Raw genomic sequence first — 24398 nt, forward strand, 5'->3', positions numbered from 1 at the left:
AGTTGATGTTTATTTTTCTTCGTAAAGATAATGTGAAGTTTGAGCATTCTCTATTCTAGTTATGCTAAAGGTGTTGTTTGTTCTTGTGTTTCTTTCTTTTGTGTGTTTACTTATTTATTCGTTTATTTTTTGAGAGTGTGCTGGAAGAGTAGAACTGATATAGCCACTGTTACCTCGGTTGCTCAGAATCCCAGTTTCTTGAGTTTTAGGTGATTTACAATATTTTTGGTATACATACAATGTTGCTGGGCTCAGACTGGCTTAGACATCAGGGAAATATGCATAGCTGTCCTGTAACAAATCTGATGCAGGACAACCCCTGGCTCGGTGCGTTGGGGGGCTAGGTCATCAGGAGAGTTTGGCGCCTTGGGGGTGGGGGTTCGGTACGTCGTAGGGGGGCTCGGTATGGAGGGGGGCTCAGTGCGTCCAGGGAGCTTGGTACCTGGGGCTTGGTGCGTCTCCAGTGAATGCTGTCTTTGTCTTCAGGCAGAATAGCAGCAGCAGTTTCAGACGCACAGGTCCAGGGTTCATTAAGTCCTGCCGTAGGTCAGATTCCCTAGAAGTAAAGTATGATTTGGGGACTTTTGTATAAGTGATTTATTTATTGATGAAGTCCTCTCAGGGAAATTCTGTAAGGGAAAGAAGGAGACAGGATATGTTAGAAGAAACAACTAGGCAAAGATGTGGATTTAGAAGTGTAGCCTCTGATCGCATGGAAAATCTGGAGCATGAATTTATCCTGAAGGGGACAGGACAAGGGGGCTTGATTTTATGTGTTTGCATCAGTTATTGATCATTGGAGGAAGCAGCTCTTGAGCTGAGCCTGCTGGGCTGCGACGTGGAGAAGCATGGAAAAGAGCTATAGGCCATGGACTGGGTGATGTCCCTGGACATGAGAAGGGCTCCTGAATGTCATGGGAGACCTCCAGCAGAGCTTCCACTGCTTGTCACATGAGGCCCTGAGCTATGAATATGCTTTCATTCATTTCTTTATGTGTGCACTCAACACATGTGTACTGAGAACCCTTAGAATACTAGTCCTTGTTCAAGCTCTGGAGAAATGACCAGAGCTGAATACAGCCCCAAGTACACACTGTCCCTCACCCTATGCTCACTGACCAGAGGGGAGTAGGCGTGTCAAGACAGGGAAAGCACTTTGGGAGCATAAATGGGGCCTGCCCTCATCCAGAGAGGGTAAATATGTCCGGGACAGAAACCCCACGAGAGGAGCTAGGCTGGTCAGGAGGGTTGGGCTAGGTTGATGAGGCGTGGCTGCCAGAAGGAACAGTGTATACAGAGGCTCTGAGGTGTATGAGAGCTCAGCATCTCCAGGAACTCAGAGGGGCTGCCTGCAGCCGAACTGGGTGGGAACAGGGAAAATGTCCTAAGAAGAAGGGGGGACAAAGCCAGACAGAAGGGCTATTGGGTTCCAGGAAGAGGTTTGGCCTTACCCTAGGACCCAGGGGACCCAGAGATGGATTTTAAGCAAGAGAAGGATGTGATCAGATTTGGGTTTAGTGGGGAGTGGATTGTAATGGGTAGGGGTGGGAGTGAGGGAGCCAGGCAGGGAGGGTGGCCTGCACTAGGTGACATTGAGAAGTGAAGCAAAATAGGCAGAGTCAGGGACTGACGCAGGGTGGCAGTGGCATGGAAGAGGCAGCTGAAGAGGGTAACAAAGGTCAGTGGCCCAGGGTCCAGGTGGGAGGTGTGTCCATGCCAGAGGAAGCCCCAAACTCATGACCTTAGGCCATACGAGAGCAGAGCCTGGGCCCCAGTGTGAGGGTGACAGGGTATGGGGCCCCTGACTCCCCTCTGTCCCGTCCCCGTGGACAGGGTTCTGGAGCACCTCGGCAGTCTCTCCAGAGAAGTGAACCTAGACTACGAGCGCAGCATGAACAAGATCAACTTTGACCAAATCGTCTCCTCCAAGCCCAACACGTTCTCCTACGTGACCCTGCCTACAAAGGAGGAGGAGGAGGTGCCCAAACAAGGTGAGGGTATGGGGCAAAGATGGTCCTAGAGCCACTCACATGGCCAGAGACCCTACAACCCCTCTTTCTAGGATCTTCTATAAACCCAACACTCACCTACATCTATCCTGTCCCCAGCATTGATTCCCCTCCTTTTCCTAACTCCCTGGAGAGCTGGGGGTGCTGTTGGGGTGGTGGATGAAGGCTTTTTTTTTTTCAGAGACAGAGAGTCATAGAGAGGGATAGATAGGGACAGACAGAAACGAAGAGATGAGAAGTATCAATCATTAGTTTTTCGTTGCAACACCTTAGTTATTCATTGATTGCCTTCTCATATGTGCCTTGACCATGGGGCCTTCAGCAGACCGAGTAACCCCTTGCTTGAGCCAGCGACCTTGGGTCCAAGCTGGTGAACTTTGCCCAAACCAGATGAGCCCGCGCTCAAGCTGTCGACCTCGGAGTCTCGAACCTGGGTCCTCTGCATTCCAGTCCGACGCTCTATCCACTGCGCCACCGCCTGGTCAGGCGAAGGCTTTTTTTTTTTTTTTTTTTTTTTCTTTTCATTTTTCTGAAGCTGGAAACAGGGAGAGACAGTCTGACAGACTCCCGCATGCGCCCGACCGGGATCCACCCGGCACGCCCACCAGGGGCGACGCTCTGCCCACCAGGGGGCGATGCTCTGCCCATCCTGGGCGTCGCCATGTTGCGACCAGAGCCACTCTAGCGCCTGAGGCAGAGGCCACAGAGCCATCCCCAGCGCCCGGGCCATTTTTGCTCCAATGGAGCCTTGGCTGCGGGAGGGGAAGAGAGAGACAGAGAGGAAAGCGCGGTGGAGGGGTGGAGAAGCAAATGGGCGCTTCTCCCATGTGCCCTGGCCGGGAATCGAACCCGGGTCCCCCACATGCTAGGCCGACGCTCTACCGCTGAGCCAACCGGCCAGGGCGAAGGCTCTTTTTAAAAGTAGTAGTCTGAGTAGTGCAGAAGTAGCAAGGTAAATGCGTACTAGGAAAATAGTTGTTCAGAAGTGGATGAAGAGGGCTCTTGTCTGACCTAGGGACACACAACCCTTTCTTTCTTCAATAGCAAGAGTAGGTTTGCATTGCTGCAGCCCCACTGGATGGGTGGCAGACCGAGTCACAGAGTAGGTGCCAGTTCCTCCCAACCCCTCCTTGCTTTGAGCTCCCCAATCCCTGCTGACTTCTCTTCCTGGACCCAGCTTCTGTGTGCACAAAGTGCTCAGGAATCTGCATCGGGCTTGGACAGTGGACATTCTAAGGGTCTTGGTACCCACATCTTCCCTCTTGTTACACCAGGGCAGGCCTCAGATGGGCACCAGAGGTTGTATGCAGAGTGGGCAGGAGTGGATGGGGAGAGAGTTTGCCATTTTCAACCACTTCGTGGGTCTGTGACCCAGAGGGGGGAAAATCACTGATTGATCCCAGAGCAGGCACCTTGCTTCAGGGCCTTGGGGCACTCTGACAGGCTGTGGAAAAAGAGGGGTTCTGGGGCATGTGTGTCTCTTCTGGGGAGGAGGCAGGAGCATGTCCCTCTAGATTCGTCCTGACTCCTGGTGTGTCCCAGGCCCATATGACACTGGCCATTGGCTCCAACACCCACAGGGCTGGTGAGTGTCCCCAAGTACCCATTCCGGGAGCAGAAGGAGGCCGTCACCTTCATGTCCCTGCTCACATGGTCAGAGGTCATCACAGCCCTCAGCAAGGTGCGGGCTGAGTGCAACCAAGTCACCGCCGTGTCCCTGTTCCACTCGAACCTCTCTAAGTACTGCCGCCTGGAAGAGTTCGAACAGATCCAGTCCCAGACCTTCTCCCAGGTGCGTGGGCACCCAGGGCACAGAGTGGCGGCATGCAGGCGAGGGCTTTGGAGCTGATAAGCGCAGACCAGGGTCTCCTGGGAAGCCCGGGGTTGATCCGTCAGCAGTGAGGCTCTCCTTACTATAAGAATTTGGCTTTTCTCAGACCTGTAGGAGGCTGGGGTGGGCACTACAGGGGTGGCTCACCTTGGAGAGAAAAGGAGAACCAGTCATTTTCCATCCCAACCCTGGTGGCCTCTGAAGCAAAAGCGGGAACCCTATGCACCCCTATATCTACCTGAGGACTGGGTACAAGGGAGAAGGGGGTCACTCCCATGGGAGACCATTGCCAATGGCCTAGGAGAAAAGCTCCCTTTCTCTCTGTATCTCTGTTTCATTCCTGGTATCTCTGTCTCTCCCTTGGCTGAAAGGATGCCCTGCTTTTTTCCCCTCCCTCCTTCCCTCAAAGAACCTCTAGTTACCAGGGTCACAGGAGGGTCACAGGAGGGTGTTGGTTGGCAGGAATTGTCAGTAAGTTGGGGTTGGAGGAGATCCCTCTGCGGTCATCTGAGTCCTGAGGCTGCCCCAGCGCCCTGGTTCCCAGAGTTCCCGAGCATGGCACCTGTGGGCAGCAGTTCCCTGGGCTGGCTGCGTGATGCCCTCTGTGGCCACTCCAGGTGACTGTGGGCAGCAGTTCCCTGGGCTGGCTGCGTGATGCCCTCTGTGGCCACTCCAGGTGACTGTGGGCAGCAGTTCCCTGGGCTGGCTGCGTGATGCCCTCTGTGGCCACTCCGTGTGACTGTGGGCAGCAGTTCCCTGGGCTGGCTGCGTGATGCCCTCTGGCCACTCCAGGTGCAGATGTTCCTCAAGGACACCTGGATCAGCACACTCAAAGTGGCCATGCGCAGCAGCCTGCGGGATATGAACAAGGGCTGGTACAACCTCTGCGAGACCAACTGGGAGGTGTACCTCATGTCCAAGCTGCGCAAGCTGATGGCGCTGGTCAAGTACATGCTGCAGGACACACTGCGCTTCCTGGTGCAGGACTCGCTGGCTAGCTTCTCACAGTTCATCAGTGACGCCTGTTGCAGTGTGCTCCACTGCCCTGATGACATGGTCTGGGGCGAAGACCTCATAAACAGCCCCTACAGGTGACGTCCTGCTGGCTGAGGCACTTGTTGACACTGGAATTATTCCTTGCCAGGTCCCAGTGGCTAGAGTGCTGCAGGGTGGAGGGACGAGGACAGCCAGGGTCAGGGTGCCCATTACTGCTAGATGCTGGATATCAGGCCCCCACCCTGGTGGCTGGAGATTGTCCCACCAGCCCTGGCTTCATTCCCACCCTGACCTTCATTCTCTCTGTCAGTCACTGAGATACTCAGCCGAGAAGTAGTCTTTCAGACATGAACCAGGCAGGGTGTTATGGGAACAGGGTGGGGGCAGACAGCAAGAAATAAACACACAGTCATTGCCAATCTTGGCAGGGGCTGTGACAGTCCTGGGGGGGGGAAGGGGCTTTTGTCAGGGGCTCAGGTAGGAGGTAACATCTGAACCAGGACTTAAGACTGAGAGGAGACGAGCTGTGAGGAGATACTGGGCGGGTGGAGGGGCCGGCAGTGCAGAAGCACGAAGGGGAGGCAGGATTGGGTAGTCTAGGAAGGAAAGGCCAACAGCTATGGCTGGAGTGGGGGGGTGGGTACAGGGAAAGCTGGTCAGGTGACATAGATGAGATGGCAGGGACCAGGCCTAATTACACAGCGCCTCCTGAGGTCATGGTCAGGGCTGGATTTATTCTAAGTGTGGTCAGCAGCTATCTGAGGAAAGAAATGATCTGATTTACATTACAGAAATGATGCTCTTTGTGGGGACAGGTGAGACAGGCATCACACCTGGGCTTTTGCCATTGTTGACAAGGAGTAGCAGGGCTGGGACTTGCTGGGAGAGGTGTGGGACCGTGCATGGGCACAGTACTGTGGGGTCTGGTCACAGGAGGATGTATAAGGGGAAGAGACAAGGCTGATTCTGGGGCCCACCCCTAAGAGCAAGCCCTGCGGGGAGCTGGCAGGATTTGGGGGACACAGGATGTTTGAGATGCCATTGGAGGTCCATGTGGGTCGGTGGGTGGTTGGCAATCCAGAGTGCAGAGTGGGGACCCAGCTAGGATACAGGTTTGAGGGCTGTTATCATGTAGTGAGTATCTGAAGCCAAGGATAGTGGGATCCCAGGGAGAGTGGAGAACTGCAGGTGCCCAGGGTGTGGCAAACTTGTGCTGATGATCTCAAGACCACGTAAGGGGCCCTTCCTCTCCCTGGTACCCATGGAACTCTGGGCAAATGGCAGGAGCAGCAGAGCCTGTTTAGCTGGTCTGGATCTTTCTCTCTGGTAACTTGGAGGTTTCTGGGAGGAGGGAAGAGGCAAGTCTTGTGCATGGAAAGCTCAAGTGCCACTGTGGTGGCCAAAGGGCAAAGGGCTGGGCCTGCTGCACACAGACCTCTCAGGACTCTGCTCGTGGTCAGCCTGGCCATTACCCCACAGGCCCCGGAAGAACCCTCTGTTCATTGTGGACCTGGTGCTGGACAGCTCAGGGGTGCACTACAGCACACCGCTAGAGCAATTCGAGACATCTCTGCTCAACCTCTTCGACAAGGGCATCCTGGCCCCCCACGCAGTGCCACAGCTGGAGAAGGTACAACTCAAGGCCCAGGACACTGCTGCCCTGGCTGCTCGTGGCTACCATAGCCCCGGCACGCTGCCCCAAGAATTAGGACAGTTCGGCTCTCCCATGTGCCTCCCGCATGGCTGCAGTGTGCTCAGCCCTTTAATTTTTGAGTAGCTCATTTCATCCTTACCATAAGCTGAATTGGGAGCCATCAACATCCATATTTTGTCAAGAGGCTTACAGTTTAGCCTAAGGTCACATAGCTGCTAAGTGTCAGACCCATGATGCCAACTGTGTTCACTCATCTAAAGCTGCCACAGCCACGTCTGACTCAGATCCCACCCAGCTCCTGACCTCTCTCTCCAGCTAAGATGTAGACACAGACCAACCTTTACACTCTAGTCAAAAGTCCCCATTTCATTACCAGAGCAGCGCAGAGCCCAAGCCATTGGTCCAACAGCCTCTGGAACTCCAGTCCCCTCTTGTTTTCCTTGCTGGTCAGCCAGAGCCATCTGTAGCCTGGTTGTCCCATCTGTTTCTTTCCTCGGCGATGGGCTGAGTCAGGCACAGACAGGAAGACGCTGCCTCTTGGACCCCAGGGGGCTCCTAGCCTTGTATCGGTCCACAGTCCCAACCCTGCCCTCACCCCCCCCCCCATGCTCTCTGCACTTGGCCAAACAGTCTTTGGATCACATTTCCAACCTCTCCGCCCAACTGCCTGTGGCTCACCCAGTCCTGTGCCTCCCCCACTCCACAGCTGGTGATGGAGGACATCTTCATCAGCGGAAACCCCCTGCTAGAGTCCGTGGGGCTTCACGAGCCCCTGGTGGAGGAGCTGAGGGCCACCATCGCCAACGCTGTGCACAAGGCCATGGTCCCATTGCAGGCCTACGCCAAGGAGTACAAAAAGTACCTGGAGCTGAATAACAGTGACATCTCCACATTCCTCAGGTGCGTCCGGCGTTTGAGTGTGTCTGTGTGTCTGTGTGACCCTCACCCTCTCACCATCCTCTGCTCCTCATGTGCTCCACCGTCTGCAGGGCCTACCAGGAGCATTGCCCATCAGCTGAGGAGGTGCGGGAGGCAGTGCTCACCCACCTGCGGGAGAAGGAGACCCTGGATAGCTCGCTGCCCAGCAGCATCACCATCGGGCCCTTCTACATCAACACCGACAACGTCAAACAGAGCCTGTCCAAGAAGCGCAAGGCCCTGGCTACGTCCATGCTGGACATCCTGGCCAAGAACCTGCACAAGGAGGTGGTCAGCGTAAGTGCCCACCACCCAGCCCCACGACCACCGCAACACGTACAGTCGCGTACGTGGTGAACCCCCACAAGCAAGATGCCCCGGTGGAAGGATCTGGAAGTCATTCTGCCTTAACCCTGCCTGTCTGCATGGAGCTATCCCTTATGGGCGGGGGTCGAGAAAGCTGGTACTTCTACCTCCTCCTCTAGACTAGTAGAGACCTGGGCACCCCTCATGAAGGACACCCTGAGAAAGATCATTTCACAGAGCTGAGGGTGTGCAAGTGCAGGCCTCAGAAGTCCTGTGTGCGTGTATGTGCGTGCGCATGCGTGCGCATGCGTGCACAGGAAATGGGAAGAAGAAGTATGCTGGGTGATTCCTTTGCCCCACCCCAAGGCCTCAGCTCCCCAGTGGGCTGGCTGTAGGATGTGGTGGCGTGGGAGCAATTACTTGTCTAGAGACACTAGGGACCAAGAAGGAGGAGCAGGCCTCAGGGAAGGGCAGGGAGAGGCACTCAGCATCCCTAGTGCCCTCCTCCCACCACCAGGTCTGTGAAGAGTTTCGCAGCACCAGCCGCAAGATCTACGAGAAGCCCAACAGCATAGAAGAGCTCGCTGAGCTCCGCGAGTGGATGAAGGGCATACCTGAAAAGCTGGTGGGGTTGGAGGTAAAATGCATGCATGGGAGCCAGGGAGCAGGGGTGGTGTCCAGGATCCTGGTGGGGCTAGAGATCAGGTGCGCACACCGGGCATTGGCGGACTGGGAGTCATGGAGCCGTTGTTCAGGTCTGAAGGCAGGGGCTGGAAGATCAGGAACCAGGAGGCCAGAGGTGAGGTAGATACAGAGGACAGGTGGGGCTCAGGGCAGCTGTGAGGCTTGGTGTATGGTGGGTCAGAGCTATGCTGTTTGGGAGGTCAGGAGGGCAGAAGATACGGGTCAAGGGCTGACGATTGGAGGTGTGGCAACCTGGCTGGCAGTCCTTCAGCTGCTTCTTGACCCGCCACACCTCACTGGTGATCTCGTGTGCTCGTGTGATATCCACGTGGGTGGAGAAGCCAGCTACCACCAGCTGTGGGCCAAGGAGCAAGGAGTCAGAGGCTCTGCAGTCCCACGCATGCCCACATGCACCCAGGGAGTCCAAGGTCCCTGGACATCAGCACCTCCCAGTTCTGAGGGCACTTTCTTCTGTGGGAATGAGCAGGTTCCTGGCCCATCGCCTTTAGAGCTCTGAAGCCAATGCTGGCCTTGCACCCTGTGCCTCCTCCCCACCCCGGGCCTCACTTATCTGGAAAAGGACACTCTCTCCCGAGTTCCCAAGTACTTTGGGGAGCCCAGGCACACCTGCATTCCCATCACCACCTGTTTCTGCAGGAGCGGATTGTGAAGGTCGTGGATAACTACCAGATCATGGATGAATTCCTTTACAACCTCAGCACAGATGTCTTCAATGACAAGTAAGTGGGAGCTTGATCCCCACTCACAGCAGGAGGCGGGGCGGAGGTGACAAGCTGCAGCAGCTCTCAACTATCCCTGAGGCCACACTGTGTGGTCACACCAGAAATGCCTGCCCAGATGCCAGAAGCCAGAAGCCATGGCTCCACGTGGTTCAGGACCAGGGACAGGTAGCCAGCGAGGCAGAAGGAAATCATTTGAGCCTGTGGGCCTGGGGAATCTCCTGTCCCCAACCCTGTCCCCTTCTCTCTCCCATCATCAGCCAGGCCCCTTGTTTGTGGTTGGAGCCCTTTGAGCTCCTTGGGAAAAGAAGGCAAAACCTAGTCCTGAGAGAGGAGCATTTATTCTCACTCAGCTTGTTAGAAATGGCCTCAGTTTGGAGCTGCCTTGTCCTGCCTCCAGGACCTCACGGGACAGGAGAGATTGGCACTCTCTCCTAAGAGCCCTGCCAAGGAGCTTCTAGACACCCATTTTATAGGGCATCCTGGTGCTCAGGCTGGGCCTCTCCCAGGGTCGACATCTCTAGGCCAGCTGCAGGCAGAATCCCTGAATCCTACAGAGCCTCATCTCAGCCAGGCAAAGAGAGTTGGTCTGATATGAAGGAAGCTGGCCTGGTGACCCTGGTTAGTCACCAAGGAAAGGCAGACTGGAAGCTGTCCCTTTACCTCAACATCAGTCCTCTAATGTCCAACACTCCCTGCCACTGCCACCACCGTTTGACTGCACTGGGCACATTGGATCTGCAGCACTCTGGATGCTGACCACAGCTCCCAGATCACAGTCTCAGGCAGGACTGTCTCCCCTGCCAGGCAGACCCACACCCCAAGAAGTGGCTGCCTGTCAGCTCACTTCTACTTCCCAGGTGATTGACCCTGGCTGGGGTCAGCTGCCTCTGGATCCCATTCTCCCCTTCACCCTGGGTGCCCCTGCGTGGCCTGCCCACCCCATGATTTCAGCTGTGACTTCCCCCAACCCCCACCCCTGCTTCATCTAGATGGGCTGCCAACAACTGGCCTTCTAAGATCCTCGGGCAGATAGAGATGGTGTGGCAGCAGCACATCGAAGATGAGGAGAAGTTCCACAAAATCCAGGTTATGGATCAGAACAACTTCCAGGAGAAGCTGGAAGGGCTGCAGGTAGGGCTTGGCTGAGGCTCTGCTAGGACTGGCTACACACACACACACACACACACACACACACACACACACACGCACCCCTCCAGGGCCAGGACTTACTTCTTGTATTCAGGAATTTCTATGTCAATGTTCGATAGAAGAATTGGTAGATGAGTGAACAAATGTCTCAAAGAATGAACTGAAAACCAGAGCTAGCTCCAGAAGAATTCAGAGTAGCAGAGTCCCAGCTCTTCCGTTGTGTTTCATGCCCCAGTGCGCAGGGGGCACAGCATTCAGGGCACTGGGTCTTTCTCTGATTTTGCTTACCATGGGGCAGTCGGTTGCCTGCGATGGGCCAGGAACCTGCTCATTCCCACAGAAGAATGTGCCCTCAGAACTGGGAGGTGCTGATGTCCAGGGACCTTGGACTCCCTGGGTGCATGTGGGCATGCGTGGGACTGCAGAGCCTCTGACTCCTTGCTCCTTGGCCCACAGCTGGTGGTAGCTGGCTTCTCCACCCACGTGGAGATCACACGAGCACACGAGATCGCCAATGAGGTGCGGCGGGTCAAGAAGCAGCTGAAGGACTGCCAGCAGCTGGCTGTGCTCTACAACAACCGTGAACACATCTTCGGCTTGCCGGTCACTAAGGTCACTAATGTAGGCCTCCTGCGGCACCCCTTCCCCTACCCCCAGGATTTGAGGAAGAGCCCATGACAGTTGTGGCCATATCAGAACCCAGAGGCCAGGTGGCAGGGCCCTGGTATTTGGGGGACAGGGCCAATCAGGCTGCAGAGAGAAGATAATCCACCCCTCGGAGCAAAGAGACTGGCTGGAACCAGGCAAGAAGCCTGAGGGTCAGTGCAGGCCTTGTTCAGCCACTCAGAGCCTAAAGCCTGCAGGGGGCAGGAAGAAGGGAGGCCAGGACCAAGTCCACAGGGACAGGATCAGGGACAGCAATCAAGATAAAGGAGGGAGAGAGGACCTGGCCCAAGAAGAAGCAGCGTGGCAAGAGACTCGAGAGCACCCCGAGGCAGCCACAGCTCTTCTGCCCCTACAGTACAACAAGCTCTCCAGGATGGTGAAGGAGTTCCAGCCCTACCTGGACCTCTGGACCACAGCTTCCGACTGGCTGCGCTGGTCCCAGAGCTGGATGAACGACCCCCTGTCAGCCATTGACGCTGAGCAGCTGGAGAAGAATGTCATTGATTCCTTTAAGACCATGCACAAGTGTGTGAAGCAGTTCAAGGACATCCCAGGTAGGTGGCCAAGCCAGTTCATCCCCTGCTCCGCTGCCTGTGCTGGCTGCTGCTCACACCTGCCTGCTCTGCCCGGCAGCCTGCCGGGACGTGGCCTTGGACATCCGGGCCCGCATTGAAGAGTTCAAGCCATACATCCCGCTGATCCAGGGGCTGCGAAACCCTGGCATGAGGAACCGGCACTGGGAGGTGCTGTCCAGTGAGATCAACATAAATGTCAGGCCTAAGGCCAACCTGACCTTCGCCCGCTGCCTTGAGATGAACCTACAGGACCACATCGAGAACATCAGCAAGGTGGCTGAGGTGGCCGGCAAGGAGTACGCCATTGAGCAGATGGGCAGCCGGCAGGCTCACCCTGCCGTGCCTGGGCCCTGCCCAGAGGCATAGGAGGGTGGCAGTACTGCGCCCCATCCCGGGGGTCCTTTACCAGGCACTGGAGTTAAGGTGCATTTTGTTAAGTGAGTTAATGTATGTGAAGAGCTTAGCAGTGTCTACCATCTCAGTTATTACTCAGTTACTCCACTCAAGTTACTTAGCCTCATTTAACAGATAAGTAAATCAAGGCTTGGAGAAGTTCAGCAAGTGGCTAGGGTGACTTAGCCAGTAAGGGCTATAACTGGGACCGGAGCTCCTAACTGGCGCCTTAGCTGTCTCCCCATCTGTGTGTACATGCTTGTTGTACACATCAGCACATGTGTGAGAGCCATTTGGCCTTGAATTCAGATGAAGTCCTGTGGAGGATTTGTTGACCAGACAGGTAGAGACTATTTGCCAGAGGGGCCCAAGCGAAGGCCATGGCCGGGAAGATCCTGCTCTTCTTTGCCCAGTGCTGGTCAGCAGAGTGTGGGCCAGGCCCTTCCCAGGACTCAGCCTGACTTGTACCCTATCCCAGGCACTGGACAAGATGGAGAAGGAGTGGTCCAGCATCCTGTTCAACGTGCTGCCCTACAAGGAGACAGAGACCTACCTCCTCAGGAGCCCAGACGAGGCCTCACAGCTGCTTGATGACCACATTGTCATGACCCAGAGTATGTCTTTCTCGCCCTACAAGAAGCCGCTTGAGCAACGCATCAACTCCTGGGAGAACAGGTTGAAGCTAACCCAGGTGGGCCGTCCATGGCCTTCCCTTATTCTGCCCCCATCCCCACAGCCCATAAGTGGCTCTTTATGGTTTCTGGGTGGGGCTCGAAGTGGTGGAGAGCCTTGGCCAGGTTTGCACAGCTCCTGGCTCTCTGACAGGACCCTCATTCAGGGGAGGGTGACAGAATTGGGATTTCCACCTCTGAGGTTCAGCTGCTGGAGAAGGCAATTCAGGACGTGGGGCTGGGCCACTGTTTGGTCAGGAGCTGTCGCTGGGGAGGGACATGAGAGCTGCCAGCGGACCTGTGAGGACTGCCTGGGCTCGGGGCAACTAGGACCTCCAGTCTTGGACCTTTCCGGGCCGGACACCACAAGGCCCTGATGTTCCTAGTGCCCTCTCCTGCTCTGCGCAGAGCCGCCCATTCCTGGCTCGTTTGGAGCTGGCTTGGGGTGAGGTCTCCAGAGCACTGGAGGCTGTCCCTCTTCAGACCTTTTAAGGCCAGTGGCTGGGGCTGTCCCCAGAGCCCTCGAAGACTGTCTTAGGGTCAAACCTACCTGTATAATTCAGACAGCCCCTTCCCTGGGGCCTCCTGGAAGCTATTCGGAAACCTGCAGTGAAGGCCAGAACCCAAGTGAGGAGGGCTTATCTGTGTGCTCCTCGGACTACCCAGAGATACCGCAGCTGGCCAGCACTGGCCCTGGGGCTCTTGCCTTTGTTCATACTGTCCCTTTCCCTGAGCTCCATCCCTACCTTCCATCTCCAAAGCTCAGCATCAGGCAGTCCTCACTGACTCCCCCACACCTGCCTGCAAGGTGTCCCCATCAGAGACCTTGGTCAGTGCCTCTTACAGAGTCCGTCGCTCATGTCAAGCCCGTGGTGGTTCAGAGGCAGAGCTGGCCACTTAGTGGACTGTGCTCTGCTCGAGGGCAGGGGCCACATCCTGTTCCCATGTGTTTCTCCCGGTGCCCACATGGGCCTGGCACAGAGCTGGCCATGGCACGCATCTCAAGAGGAAGGGATTAATGAGTAAATGAATGGACAAATGAATGAATTTGGATTGATAAGAAAAGTGATAAATCCTGAAAAGGGAATTTGGAGGCAGCATTTAGAGAAAAGTAACCTGTATTTAAAGACATCTCACTCTTGGACTGATGTTTCAGAGTATTTTAGAGATCTCAGGCTCAAGTCAATACACCTCAGAAAATTCTGGAGTCATAGACCCCAAATAGCTGGCAGGCAAGAAGGCTGGTTTGGTCTTCCATGTACTGAGGCTTTTTCCTGTTGTTTCAGGGTTTGCTGAGTTAGCTGTGGTTCCCTTCGAGGGGAGAGAGGCTTCCTGGCTCTGTTGGAGGCTTGGCCATCCTGTGGGGGACTTGGGGTTTCTCTGGAGGGCATCCATGCAGCCTCTTTGTTCCTTAGAGTACGAGGCTGACAGAACCATAGAAATTTCCCCACAGACACTGGCTCTGATGCCACTAGCTCCTAATAAAATGTCTATCACACCAAGACCCCCTATTGGACCCTGGGCTCTGACAGTCCACGCCTTGCCCAGGAAGTGCTGGAGGAGTGGCTGAATTGCCAGCAGTCCTGGCTCTACCAGGAGCCCATCTTTAGCTCTGAGGACATCAACCGGCAGCTGCCTGTGGAGAGCAAGCGCTACCAGACAATGGAACGGATCTGGAGGAAGATGATGAAGAACGCTTATGAGAACCGGGAGGTGAGCTCACATGGGGATGGGATGGGGAAGCTGGGACCACCAAGGGCCCCAGTCACATTGTTGGCAGCTTCCTGGTCTCATCACTCCCTGAACAAGAAAAATTAAAGAACAAGCTCAGGGCTTTGGGCTTGGCCTGTGTTCCCAAGTGAGCTCTCTGGTCATAAGTGATACTCCTCAGAAGCACAACACAGGATTTCTTTGAGGACATTTACAGTCCACAATAGTATTTTAAAAGTCCTAATAAGTCCTGCAGCAAATCAAATCTCTTGGCTTTGTTTAACCCTACTTTTTTTGACCATGGACTTTTTTCTGTGGGACTGACAGGGGTGATGGATGCAAACCCTAGCTCAGGGCTATTCTCCTGCCCCTGTTCCTTCCCAGGCCCCACTGAGGGTCTCTGGCCCATGAGGGTTCTCTTTGAGCCCACCTTGCTGCCTCCCAGCTGGACCGTGCTCGCTTCCAGCTTCTTTCTGGCCTGGCCATGCAGGTGATCCATGTGTGCTCTGACCAGAGGCTGCTGGACAGCCTGCGGGATTGCAACAAGCTGCTAGACATGGTACAAAAGGGCCTCAGCGAGTACTTGGAGACCAAGAGGAGCGCCTTCCCCAGGTGGGCACCGCCTGGCCCATGCCCACTCTTGTCAGTGCCTGCCCACGGCTGGTGCATTGAGAACCCCACCCAGGCCAAGGTGCAGGGTTGTCAGTGGCACTAGGGTAGCTGGGCCCCATGGAGTGCCTTACCCACTCCCTTACCCTTGTTCCCTGGCCAGATTCTACTTCCTGTCCGATGATGAACTACTTGAGATCTTGTCCCAGACAAAGGACCCCACTGCTGTGCAGCCCCACCTGCGCAAGTGCTTCGAGAACATTGCTTCGGTGGGTGATCGGGCTGGGGGCTGGGGCCAGGAGCATGGGACTCCTTCCCCAAGGAAGTCCTTTAGCAGGAACTAGCCCCAAGTCCTTTTAGCAGGAACTGAGGTGGCAAGTGAGATTCCTGGCCCTCGGAGATGCACCTGGGGCCTGTGGGAGGAAGGTCAGCTGCAAAACCGCCAGCTCAGGACGGGGGTGGCGGCTGGCTCTGAACTCACCCAGGCATTCCCTGTTCCCACAATATACTGAGGTGCTGGCTGGGTCAAGCAACCCATGAAACCAGAGGCTCCTGGCTCTCCCTATCCTCATTCTTGCCTACAAGAGAGGCTGCACAGGCCTGTGCAGGAGGGGGACTCGCAGGCAGGTTATCCTCCTTCCCCAAGGGGGCTGCCTGGGCCACAGCTAGGGACAAGGCAGAGCCATCTTGCCTGAACACACAGTCAGGGAAGGCCCAGCCCAGACAGGTGTTCAGGTGGAGCCCCCTGAGGCGAGCTGTCTTCTGAACGTGAAGGGCTCAGGCAGGTCCGCCCTGGGGCTATGGTGGGTGGTGTCATTCCCATTCTTGCCCGCCTGTCCACAGCTGCTGTTCCAGGAGGACCTGGAGATCACACACATGTACTCAGCAGAGGGTGAGGAGGTTCAGTTATCCTTTTCCATCTACCCGTCCAGCAACGTGGAGGACTGGCTGCGCGAGGTGGAACGCAGCATGAAGACCAGCGTGCGGGACATCATCGAGAGGGCCATCAAGGCCTACCCCGCAGTGAGTCACGCTTCCCACCAAACACAGCCTCCCGGCCCAGCTGTCCTTCTGTTTGCTCCTTCCTCAGTGCTCTTGACTCCACCACGATGAGCTGGGCTGCCTGCCTGCCTCATCCTCAAGCTATAGCCTTGACTACTGCTACTCTCGGTCAGCCAGGGGATTTCTGGGGACAGGGATTCTTGAGGCCCGCTCAGGGAGGAATCTAAAAGTATGCTCCGGAAAATGAGACTAGCTCCTAATAACAATCAGTCACTGTTATGTTTCAAGCATTCACTGTGTGCCAGGCCTGGGCTGGGGCTTCACCCACATTACCTCTGCCAGCCCCACAGTCAACAGTGGGGCTGTGGGCTAGCCCTTATCCTACAAAGTTAGTTCAGAGGTATTTTCTGCCCAAAGGTACGTAATTCACAGGTAACAGAACCAGGGTTTGAATCCAGGGCTGTATCTCCCTGATTCTGTGTTCCCAACCTTCTGCTTCAAGATTTCTGCTGAGGAAGCGATGACTCTGCCCACCCCTGAGAGGCCCAGAGCTTAATGACTTCTCTGCTTTTGAAGTGGAATTAGCAACTTAAGCCCAGAGTTCAAAAGACCAAAGCACAGTGGCTAGAGCGTCGGACTGGGATGCAGAGGACCCAGGTTCGAAACTCCGAGGTCACCAGCTTGAGTGCGGGCTCATCTGGTTTGAGCAAGGCTCACCAGCTTGAGCCCAAGGTCACTGGCTTTAGCAAGGGGTCACTCACACTGCTGTGCCCCAGTCAAGGCACATATGAGAAAGCAATCAATGAACAACTAAGGTGCCACAACAACAACAAAGAATTGATGCGTCTCATCTCTCTCCCTTCCTGTCTGTCTGTTCCTATTATGTGTCCCTCTCTCTGTCTCTCTCTGTTTCTCTCACACACAAAAAAGGCCAAAGCACAGATGATGTTTAAGGGGAAAAAGCGTGCAGGGTCAGGACTGGCAGCTCCTGGGTCAGCCCTGCCTGTGTTATCTTTCCAGATGCCCAGGACCCAGGGGGTTCTGAACTGGCCTGGCCAGGTGACCATTGCTGGGTGCCAGACCTACTGGACTATGGAAGTGGCAGAGGCCCTGGAGGCCAGCAACCTCAGTAACACGCTGTTCCCGCAGCTCTACCGGCAGGTGGGAGTCAAGGGGTCATCATCTATTCCCCACACACACCCTGCACCCGGGAGAGCCTGGGCCCTCTGGGAGCTTTTCCCCTGTATTGAGCCTGAAAGAGGCTCTGTTCTTCAGAGAACATAAAGTCAAACACCCCAGAAATGAGTGTCTCAGGACCAGCCACTGGTGGAGGGACTGGGGTCTGAGGAGAGCTGAGGCCAGGGAGGTGTCCCTCTCTGATGGTCTGAGGGAGCTGTGTCCTGCACCACCCCAGCTCTGTGCTTGGGCTCCTCACCACACTCCTTCCTCGAGCTCCTCACCGTGCTCCACCACCTGGCCATGGAAGGTTCAGGTGGCAACATACACTACAGGGAAGCAGATGCCATGTGAATGCCTCCATTTTTCTTTACTTCCCTGCCTGATTTCTCACGTGACCAGTGCCCTCCCTGTGATCCTCCCATTCCAGACCATCGGAAGCCCCCAGGACAGAGGGGTTGTTCCTGGTGAAAGCCTACCTCTATGCAAAGGAGAGAGAGCCTACCCCTAGCATGGCTGTTCCTGATAGTGTCCCCCAACTCCTGCAGCTCAGTGACCTGGTGGCCCTGGTGCGGGGGAAGCTGTCCCGCATGCAGCGGGCAGTGCTGTCAGCACTAATCGTTATTGAGGTCCATGCCAAGGATGTGGTGGGCAAGCTGATCCAGGAGAACGTGGTCAGTGTGAATGACTTTGAGTGGATCTCACAGCTGAGGTGAGGAGGCAGGGGTCCCCAGCCCAGCCACCCAGGGGCAGAGCAGCTGCAGGCTAGGGCCAGGAGAGGTGACAGAGTCCATCAACAATTGCTATCCCTGGCCCTTGAAGCCCTGGGATAAGCTGGGCAGAGGTACCTGATCCCCTTAGTCACCAAAAGAACTTCCTCCCCTCAACCACATACCCTGACTGGTGGCCTATGGTGGCCTCATGTTCTCACTGGGGACCCATCTCCCTGCAATGCCAGGTACTACTGGACAAATGACAACCTGTACATTCGAGCTGTGAATGCTGAGTTCATCTATGGCTACGAGTACCTAGGCAACAGTGGGAGGCTGGTAATCACACCCCTCACTGACAGGTAAGAGTTCCCCTGGCCACGTGCCCTCCCACACTGGGACCCTTCCTCCAGCTCTGGCTGGCCCAGAAGAGTAGGTACGTCAGGGCACAGCCAGTCAGTCCATCAAGCATGCAGGGTTAGGAACACAGGCTTTGGGTCTAAAACCAGCCCTGACGGTCACAGGCTGAGTGGCCTTGGGCAGTTGACTCAATCCAACTGTGCCTTACTTTGCTCTGTGGCTTCCTCAGGGTGGTTATGAGAATTTCATGAGCTGATACATAAAGCTCATAGCTCAATAAACATTACTGGGTGTGAGTTTACAATTTTTTCAGTTAAATCCTCCTTTCAGTGTGCCAGAAGGATTGATCTTGAGAGAAATAGTGGGCAAGTCCCTTTATCAAGTGAACAATTCTCTTCTAAAGCAATCTGTCCTTTTCTCTTACCAGCTGTGTTTAATAGCTGATTTTCAGTCTGGGTTGTTAGTAAGGGAGGGCAACATGCCACAGAGCGGCCTTCTCAGTGCGCTTCTGAGTCAGCTCTGCAGGGCCGCAGGGCGGGCGGGGAAGCACAAAGGCTGCAGTCCTAACCCCAGCGCCAGGGCTGAGCATGCCCCGGGCCCTGAGAGGAAAGAGAAGCCAGAGCCGCCCACCCATGGGGCCCAAGAAGGGAGACTGACTCTCCCTGTGTGGGAGTCCCGAGGGAAGTGTGTGGGGCGTTCTCACTTCCTCTCACTCCTTCAGGTGCTATCTGACTCTGACCGGTGCCTTGCATCTCAAGTTTGGGGGCGCCCCAGCCGGCCCAGCTGGCACAGGGAAAACGGAGACTACCAAAGACCTGGGCAAGGCCTTGGCCATCCAGACTGTCGTGTTCAACTGCTCTGATCAGCTTGACTTCATGGCCATGGGCAAGTTCTTCAAGGGCCTGGCCAGGTAAGCCTGCCTGTGAGGGTGGCACAGGACAGGGCAGGAAGGCTGAGCTCTCCTGGGGACACTGTCCGAGAGGAGCCTCACAAGACAGTGGAGGGGACGGGGTAGGGATAACAGGAGTCAAAGGCTCAGCCCCTGTGGGCACTGGGGGGGCATGTTGGGCCGTGGGTACGTGGCTGAGCTGAGAGGGATCACCACTGACCGCTTCTTCCCCATGGAGCCACAGGGGCTCCTGGACGTGCCAGGTGGACCCTAAACTCCTCATCTCCTCATGTTCTTACCTCGTTAGCGCTGGGGCCTGGGCCTGCTTCCACGAATTCAATCGCATTGATATTGAGGTGCTGTCCGTGGTGGCACAGCAGATCACCACCATCCAGAAGGCGCAGCAACAGCGGGTGAGCCACCCTCTCCCACTCCCCCCGGTCACCACCTCATCACTTCATCAATGGCTGCCACACCCCTGCCGTCTTGTGACTCCCCACCCTTCAGGGTGAGAAGCCAGGCACTGAGCCTGACCTGAGCCCAGCCTCTGTCACTGGACAGGGGACTGGGCACTTCCCCCTCCCCCTTGTAGCTGTCCCTGAGGGCTTTTGTAGCCAGTCAGAGAGCCCCACAACCCTACCCCACTCTGGGAGTAGCTCCCAGTCCAAGCTGCAGTGGGCGAAGGGGTTCCTCCCACAAGAAGGACAAAGCCTCAGCCATCTGTCCTTCCTCTAGCCTTGTTTGGAGTGGCCAGCACTTCTCCTGGGAACAAGAGCTGGGAGGCTGGCAGGTGCCCCAGCCCCACCCCAGTAGAGCCCTGGGTCCCAGTCAGAGCTAAACTTGCTCAATATGAGCAGAATCAGTGTCAGGAACTGGATGTGGGAAATAGTGGATCTGTGAAGACCTCAGGTAGGCAGGACCACGGGTAGCCCCCTGGATTGAAGGTCTGAGGCCAGATCCTGAGAGAAGAGCCATGATCAGGGATCAGTCTGGGTTGACCAGCTATAGTCAGGACAGGGGACAGGGGATCCAGCCAGAGGAGGGAGTCAGGACAGGGGACAGGGGATCCAGTCAGAGGAGGGAGTCAGGACAGGGGACAGGGGATCCAGTCAGAGGAGGGAGTCAGGACAGGGGACAGGGGGTCCAGCCAGAGGAGGGAGTCAGGACAGGGGACAGGAGGTCCAGCCAGAGGAGGGAGTCAGGACAGGGGACAGGGGATCCAGCCAGAGGAGGGAGTCAGGACAGGGGACAGGAGGTCCAGCCAGAGGAGGGAGTCAGGACAGGGGACAGGGGATCCAGCCAGAGGAGGGAGTCGGGACAGGGGACAGGGGATCCAGCCAGAGGAGGGAGTCAGGACAGGGGACAGGGGATCCAGTCAGAGGAGGGAGTCAGGACAGGGGACAGGGGATCCAGTCAGAGGAGGGAGTCAGGACAGGGGACAGGAGGTCCAGCCAGAGGAGGGAGTCAGGACAGGGGACAGGAGGTCCAGTCAGAGGAGGGAGTCAGGACAGGGGACAGGGGATCCAGTCAGAGGAGGGAGTCAGGACAGGGGACAGGAGGTCCAGCCAGAGGAGGGAGTCAGGACAGGGGACAGGAGGTCCAGCCAGAGGAGGGAGTCAGGACAGGGGACAGGAGGTCCAGCCAGAGGAGGGAGTCAGGACAGGGGACAGGGGATCCAGCCAGAGGAGGGCAGGTGAGTCAGCCCCTGCCACCCCTAGGTGGGACGCTTCATGTTTGAGGGCGTTGAGATCCCACTCGTGCCATCTTGCGCAGTGTTTATCACTATGAACCCAGGATATGCCGGCCGCACTGAGCTGCCCGATAACCTGAAGGTGAGTTCAGGCCTGGAAGGCCACCCAGGGCACTGGGAGGCACCAGAGCCTGTGGACTGAGCTCAGATGCTAAAGAGCTTACAAGGCACACAGCTGTTGAATGTCAGGAACTGTGGTTCCCCATGGCAGCGCTCCTGCCCAGTGGTCCAGAGGCCTATTCCAAGGCATGAAAAGGAGGCCCCAAGCTTGTCCCCACCCAGGCTTGGGAGAAGTCGGGGGCAGATTCAGGTCAACACAAAGAACAGTTTCTAATGGGCAGAGTGGTCCAGACACAGGGAGGTGTAAGCCTCAACTATGTCAGGCATGCTACAAAGGGGGGTCCTGGCATCGGCAAGGGAGGAGGGCAGTGAAGCTGCCTCCTGTGGACTAGCTAGCCCATAATGCGCATAGTGCTCTCAGAGGGGAGGTCTGTCTGCCTCTCCATTCACGTGTGCGCCATGGACACCAGGCTCTCTTCCGGCCTGTGGTCATGATGGTTCCAGGTTATGCCATGATTGCTGAAATCTCCCTCTACTCCTTTGGCTTCAATGAGGCCAATGTGCTGGCCAAGAAGATCACAACCACCTTCAAGCTGTCCTCCGAGCAGCTCAGGTCCCAGGTAGGTCTTGCCCCAACCAGGTTCCAGGGTCTGAGAGCTGCTGCCTATCCCCAGTAACCCCAAGAGGTAGGAATTACATGCCCATTTCTCAGCTGAGCACACTGAGACCCTAAGCAGCTAAGAGACTGGCCAGGCCCATATAGTACACAGGGAGCTGAAGCAGGAGCCAGGAACAGATGCTCACCCCGGCTAGTTCAGGTGCAGGGGAGGATTAGCCACTAGGAGGCCAAGAGCCACACAACTCAAGATGGTAGATCGAGTGCACCTAGGTCTTGTGAGGACAGTGGGACAGCCAGCTCCCCACCTGAGCCTCCCAGTTCCCAGTCGCCCACCTCAGCCTCCTAGCCATGGACCTTCTACTCAGCATGCTGAGACCATAGATACCATTGGTCCAAGCACCAGCACTGGTGGATGAGCTTCCTGTTTCACTCCATTCTTTGTCAGTTCCCCCTCTGCAGTGGCAGAGATGAGCCCCAGCTCTGTATGGGCTCACATGCAACCAGCTTAGTTTCTTTTTCCTAATAGCTCCAGAAAAAGTTCCCGGTATGCTAATGGGCCCTGTTGTGGCTGAAAGGGTTGGTCTGGAGAGATGTTACAAGAAACCACTGGAAGCTCAAAGGCCATTGAGGCCAACTTGTTCATGGTACACATGGGAAACTCCTTTGTTCCCTTTGTGACTAAAAGCTCAAGCAACCCCCTGCCCTTAGCACTATGCTAGCACTGCAGGAATTTAGCTGCAAGTAAGGCAGAGTCCTTACACTCAGGGGCCAAGAGTGAAGCAGAGGACACAGAATACGTAACCTGGTAAAAGGAGGGGCCATTGGGATGGTGAAGTTGAGGGTGACAAAGGGGACAAAGAGGTCACCTGGCCCAGGCTGGGGCATGCAGGTGGTTATCGACGATATGCAGGAGAAATGACATTTTAGCTGCAAGCTGAGCAATGGGCCAGGTACCGGGTGGGAGGCAGTGTTCCAGGCAGAAGCCCCCAAAGGGACAGCGCCCACCCACCCCTCCTTCTGTATGGTGGCAATAGGATCACTATGACTTTGGGATGAGAGCTGTGAAAACTGTGATCTCAGCTGCCGGGAACCTCAAGCGAGAACACCCCAGCATGGATGAGGTACGCTCAATCCAGAGGGCTGCCTGGGAGAGGGTGCAGAGGGCTCCGGAGTGGCCAGCCAGCGAGACGTCCGGCCCGGGCCACCCTGAAGGCTCTTCTGGCCTCCGCTGCAGGAGCTGATCTGCCTCCGGGCCATCCGGGACGTGAACGTGCCTAAGTTCCTGCAGGAGGACCTCAAACTTTTCTCTGGGATCGTGTCTGACCTGTTCCCCACCATCAAGGAGGAGGAGACTGACTATGGCATCCTGGACAAGGCCATCCGCAGGGCCTGTGAGAAGAACAACCTCAAGGATGTGGATGGTGAGCTCCTGGCCCCTACCCACAGTGCTTTGGATGTCTGAGGAAAAGCTGGCTCCTGCCTCCCTGGGGTCCCGGGCAGGGGAACGGGGACAGCAGACCAGCCCCAGGGGCCCTCATGCCTGCCTGATCAGGTGTGCTGTGGGCCGGGCTTTCCGTCAGGCAGCCCCTGGGCAGGCAGGTACCCCTAGCCCTGTCTCTACTGGAACTCCTCAGCTGATGGCTCTAGGAAAAACTGCTTCACTCTCACACAATACTTCTGACACCAGATCAGATGTGTGGGATTTTCCTACACCAACCAATTCCAACACGAGCTGGGTGTCCTAAAATTCAATTAAATTCAGACAGTTATCAGAGTTAGCACAGACCCCACAGGTTACAGGCTCAGTTCCAAAAACTGACCCCATTTCAGATGCCAGGTGCATGTAGTGGGTCCCCAAGTTACCCAGAACTTCTATCTGTCTTGGCTAAATCAGATCCCTGAGTGGCAGCGCCTAGCTTGCCACGCACACACACGCAGTCTGGCACCAAAGTGATGCTCTCATTTCCCTCCCACATAGCCAGCAGCTGTTCCGTCTCCAGTCAGCGGCTGTCCCTACATCCCTGGTCTGGGTCAGTAAAGCTTCTGCCTGACCCTCGGAGTTTGTCCCTGGGATTTGGCCTTGTATGGGCCAGCACTTACTTGGGGCAACGCTCTCAGCTTTGAGCTGGAGTTGATTGTGGGCCTGTGACAGCTGACACTGAGCCGGCCCATGTGGTCTGCCCCCTCTCCAGTGACTGTCAGGGAATGACAGCCCTCCTGGAAAGCACAGCTGGCTGTGAGCAGAGCTCCTGCTCTCTGCCAGGCTCCGTGCTTAGGGCCTCACCAGCCCCTGCCCCTGATCAAAATAATATTATTTAACCTGAAATAAAGAAATGACTGAACACTGAATAAAAAAAGGAATAATCTTCAGATATATGTAACAATGTAGATGAATTTCTAAAACTGACACAAGAGTATTACTCTATGATGCATTTTCAAAAACCAGACAAAATTAATCTGTGGAGATACAAGTCAGATCAGTGGTAGCCTGGGGGTGAGGAAGTCACTGGAAAGGGATAGGAGGAACTTTCTGAAACGATGAAATGCTTCATATCTTGATTGTGATGGTGGTTACCCCATCAGCATTCAGAGAACTATATACTTATAAAACGGGTGTATTTTATTATATGCAAATTATTCCTTAAACAAAAGATTATTGTGGAAAACCTCGCTGTACTGATCAAGCAAAGCACCGTATTAGTCACATTTGACCAAGGGCTACCAGTTTCTGGTCTCGCCTCAGTCACTGTAGACTTTCCTCATACAATTTTTAAAATGAGATTCTATTCACATAACCTAAAATTCACCATGTTAAAGTATACTATTCTGTGGATTTTAGTATGTCATGAAGTTGTGAAACCATCACCATATCTATTTCTTAGAATATTTAATCATCCCCAAAGAAAGTTCCCAGCTGT

General features: G+C 55.5%; 1 protein-coding gene across 1 annotated transcript; it reads left to right on the forward strand.

Moving 5' to 3' along the window:
* Nucleotides 1-1168: 1168 nt before the first annotated feature.
* Nucleotides 1169-22942, forward strand: LOC136381841 (dynein axonemal heavy chain 1-like). Its single transcript, XM_066350357.1, has 27 exons — nucleotides 1169-1194; nucleotides 1834-1991; nucleotides 3590-3801; nucleotides 4633-4931; nucleotides 6316-6466; nucleotides 7197-7390; nucleotides 7480-7705; nucleotides 8232-8351; nucleotides 9056-9138; nucleotides 10131-10272; nucleotides 10747-10902; nucleotides 11312-11510; nucleotides 11590-11870; nucleotides 12403-12615; nucleotides 14144-14308; nucleotides 14796-14917; nucleotides 15078-15183; nucleotides 15758-15937; nucleotides 16937-17077; nucleotides 17641-17804; nucleotides 18051-18164; nucleotides 18884-19072; nucleotides 19359-19464; nucleotides 20770-20883; nucleotides 21332-21481; nucleotides 22515-22601; nucleotides 22715-22942. Exons 1-27 carry the CDS (start codon nucleotides 1169-1171, stop codon nucleotides 22940-22942), a joined length of 4326 nt encoding a protein of 1441 aa, XP_066206454.1.
* Nucleotides 22943-24398: the final 1456 nt, after the last annotated feature.

The sequence above is a fragment of the Saccopteryx leptura genome, chromosome 10, assembly GCF_036850995.1.
Source record: "Saccopteryx leptura isolate mSacLep1 chromosome 10, mSacLep1_pri_phased_curated, whole genome shotgun sequence".
In the NCBI taxonomy this organism is placed as follows: Eukaryota; Metazoa; Chordata; class Mammalia; order Chiroptera; family Emballonuridae; genus Saccopteryx; species Saccopteryx leptura.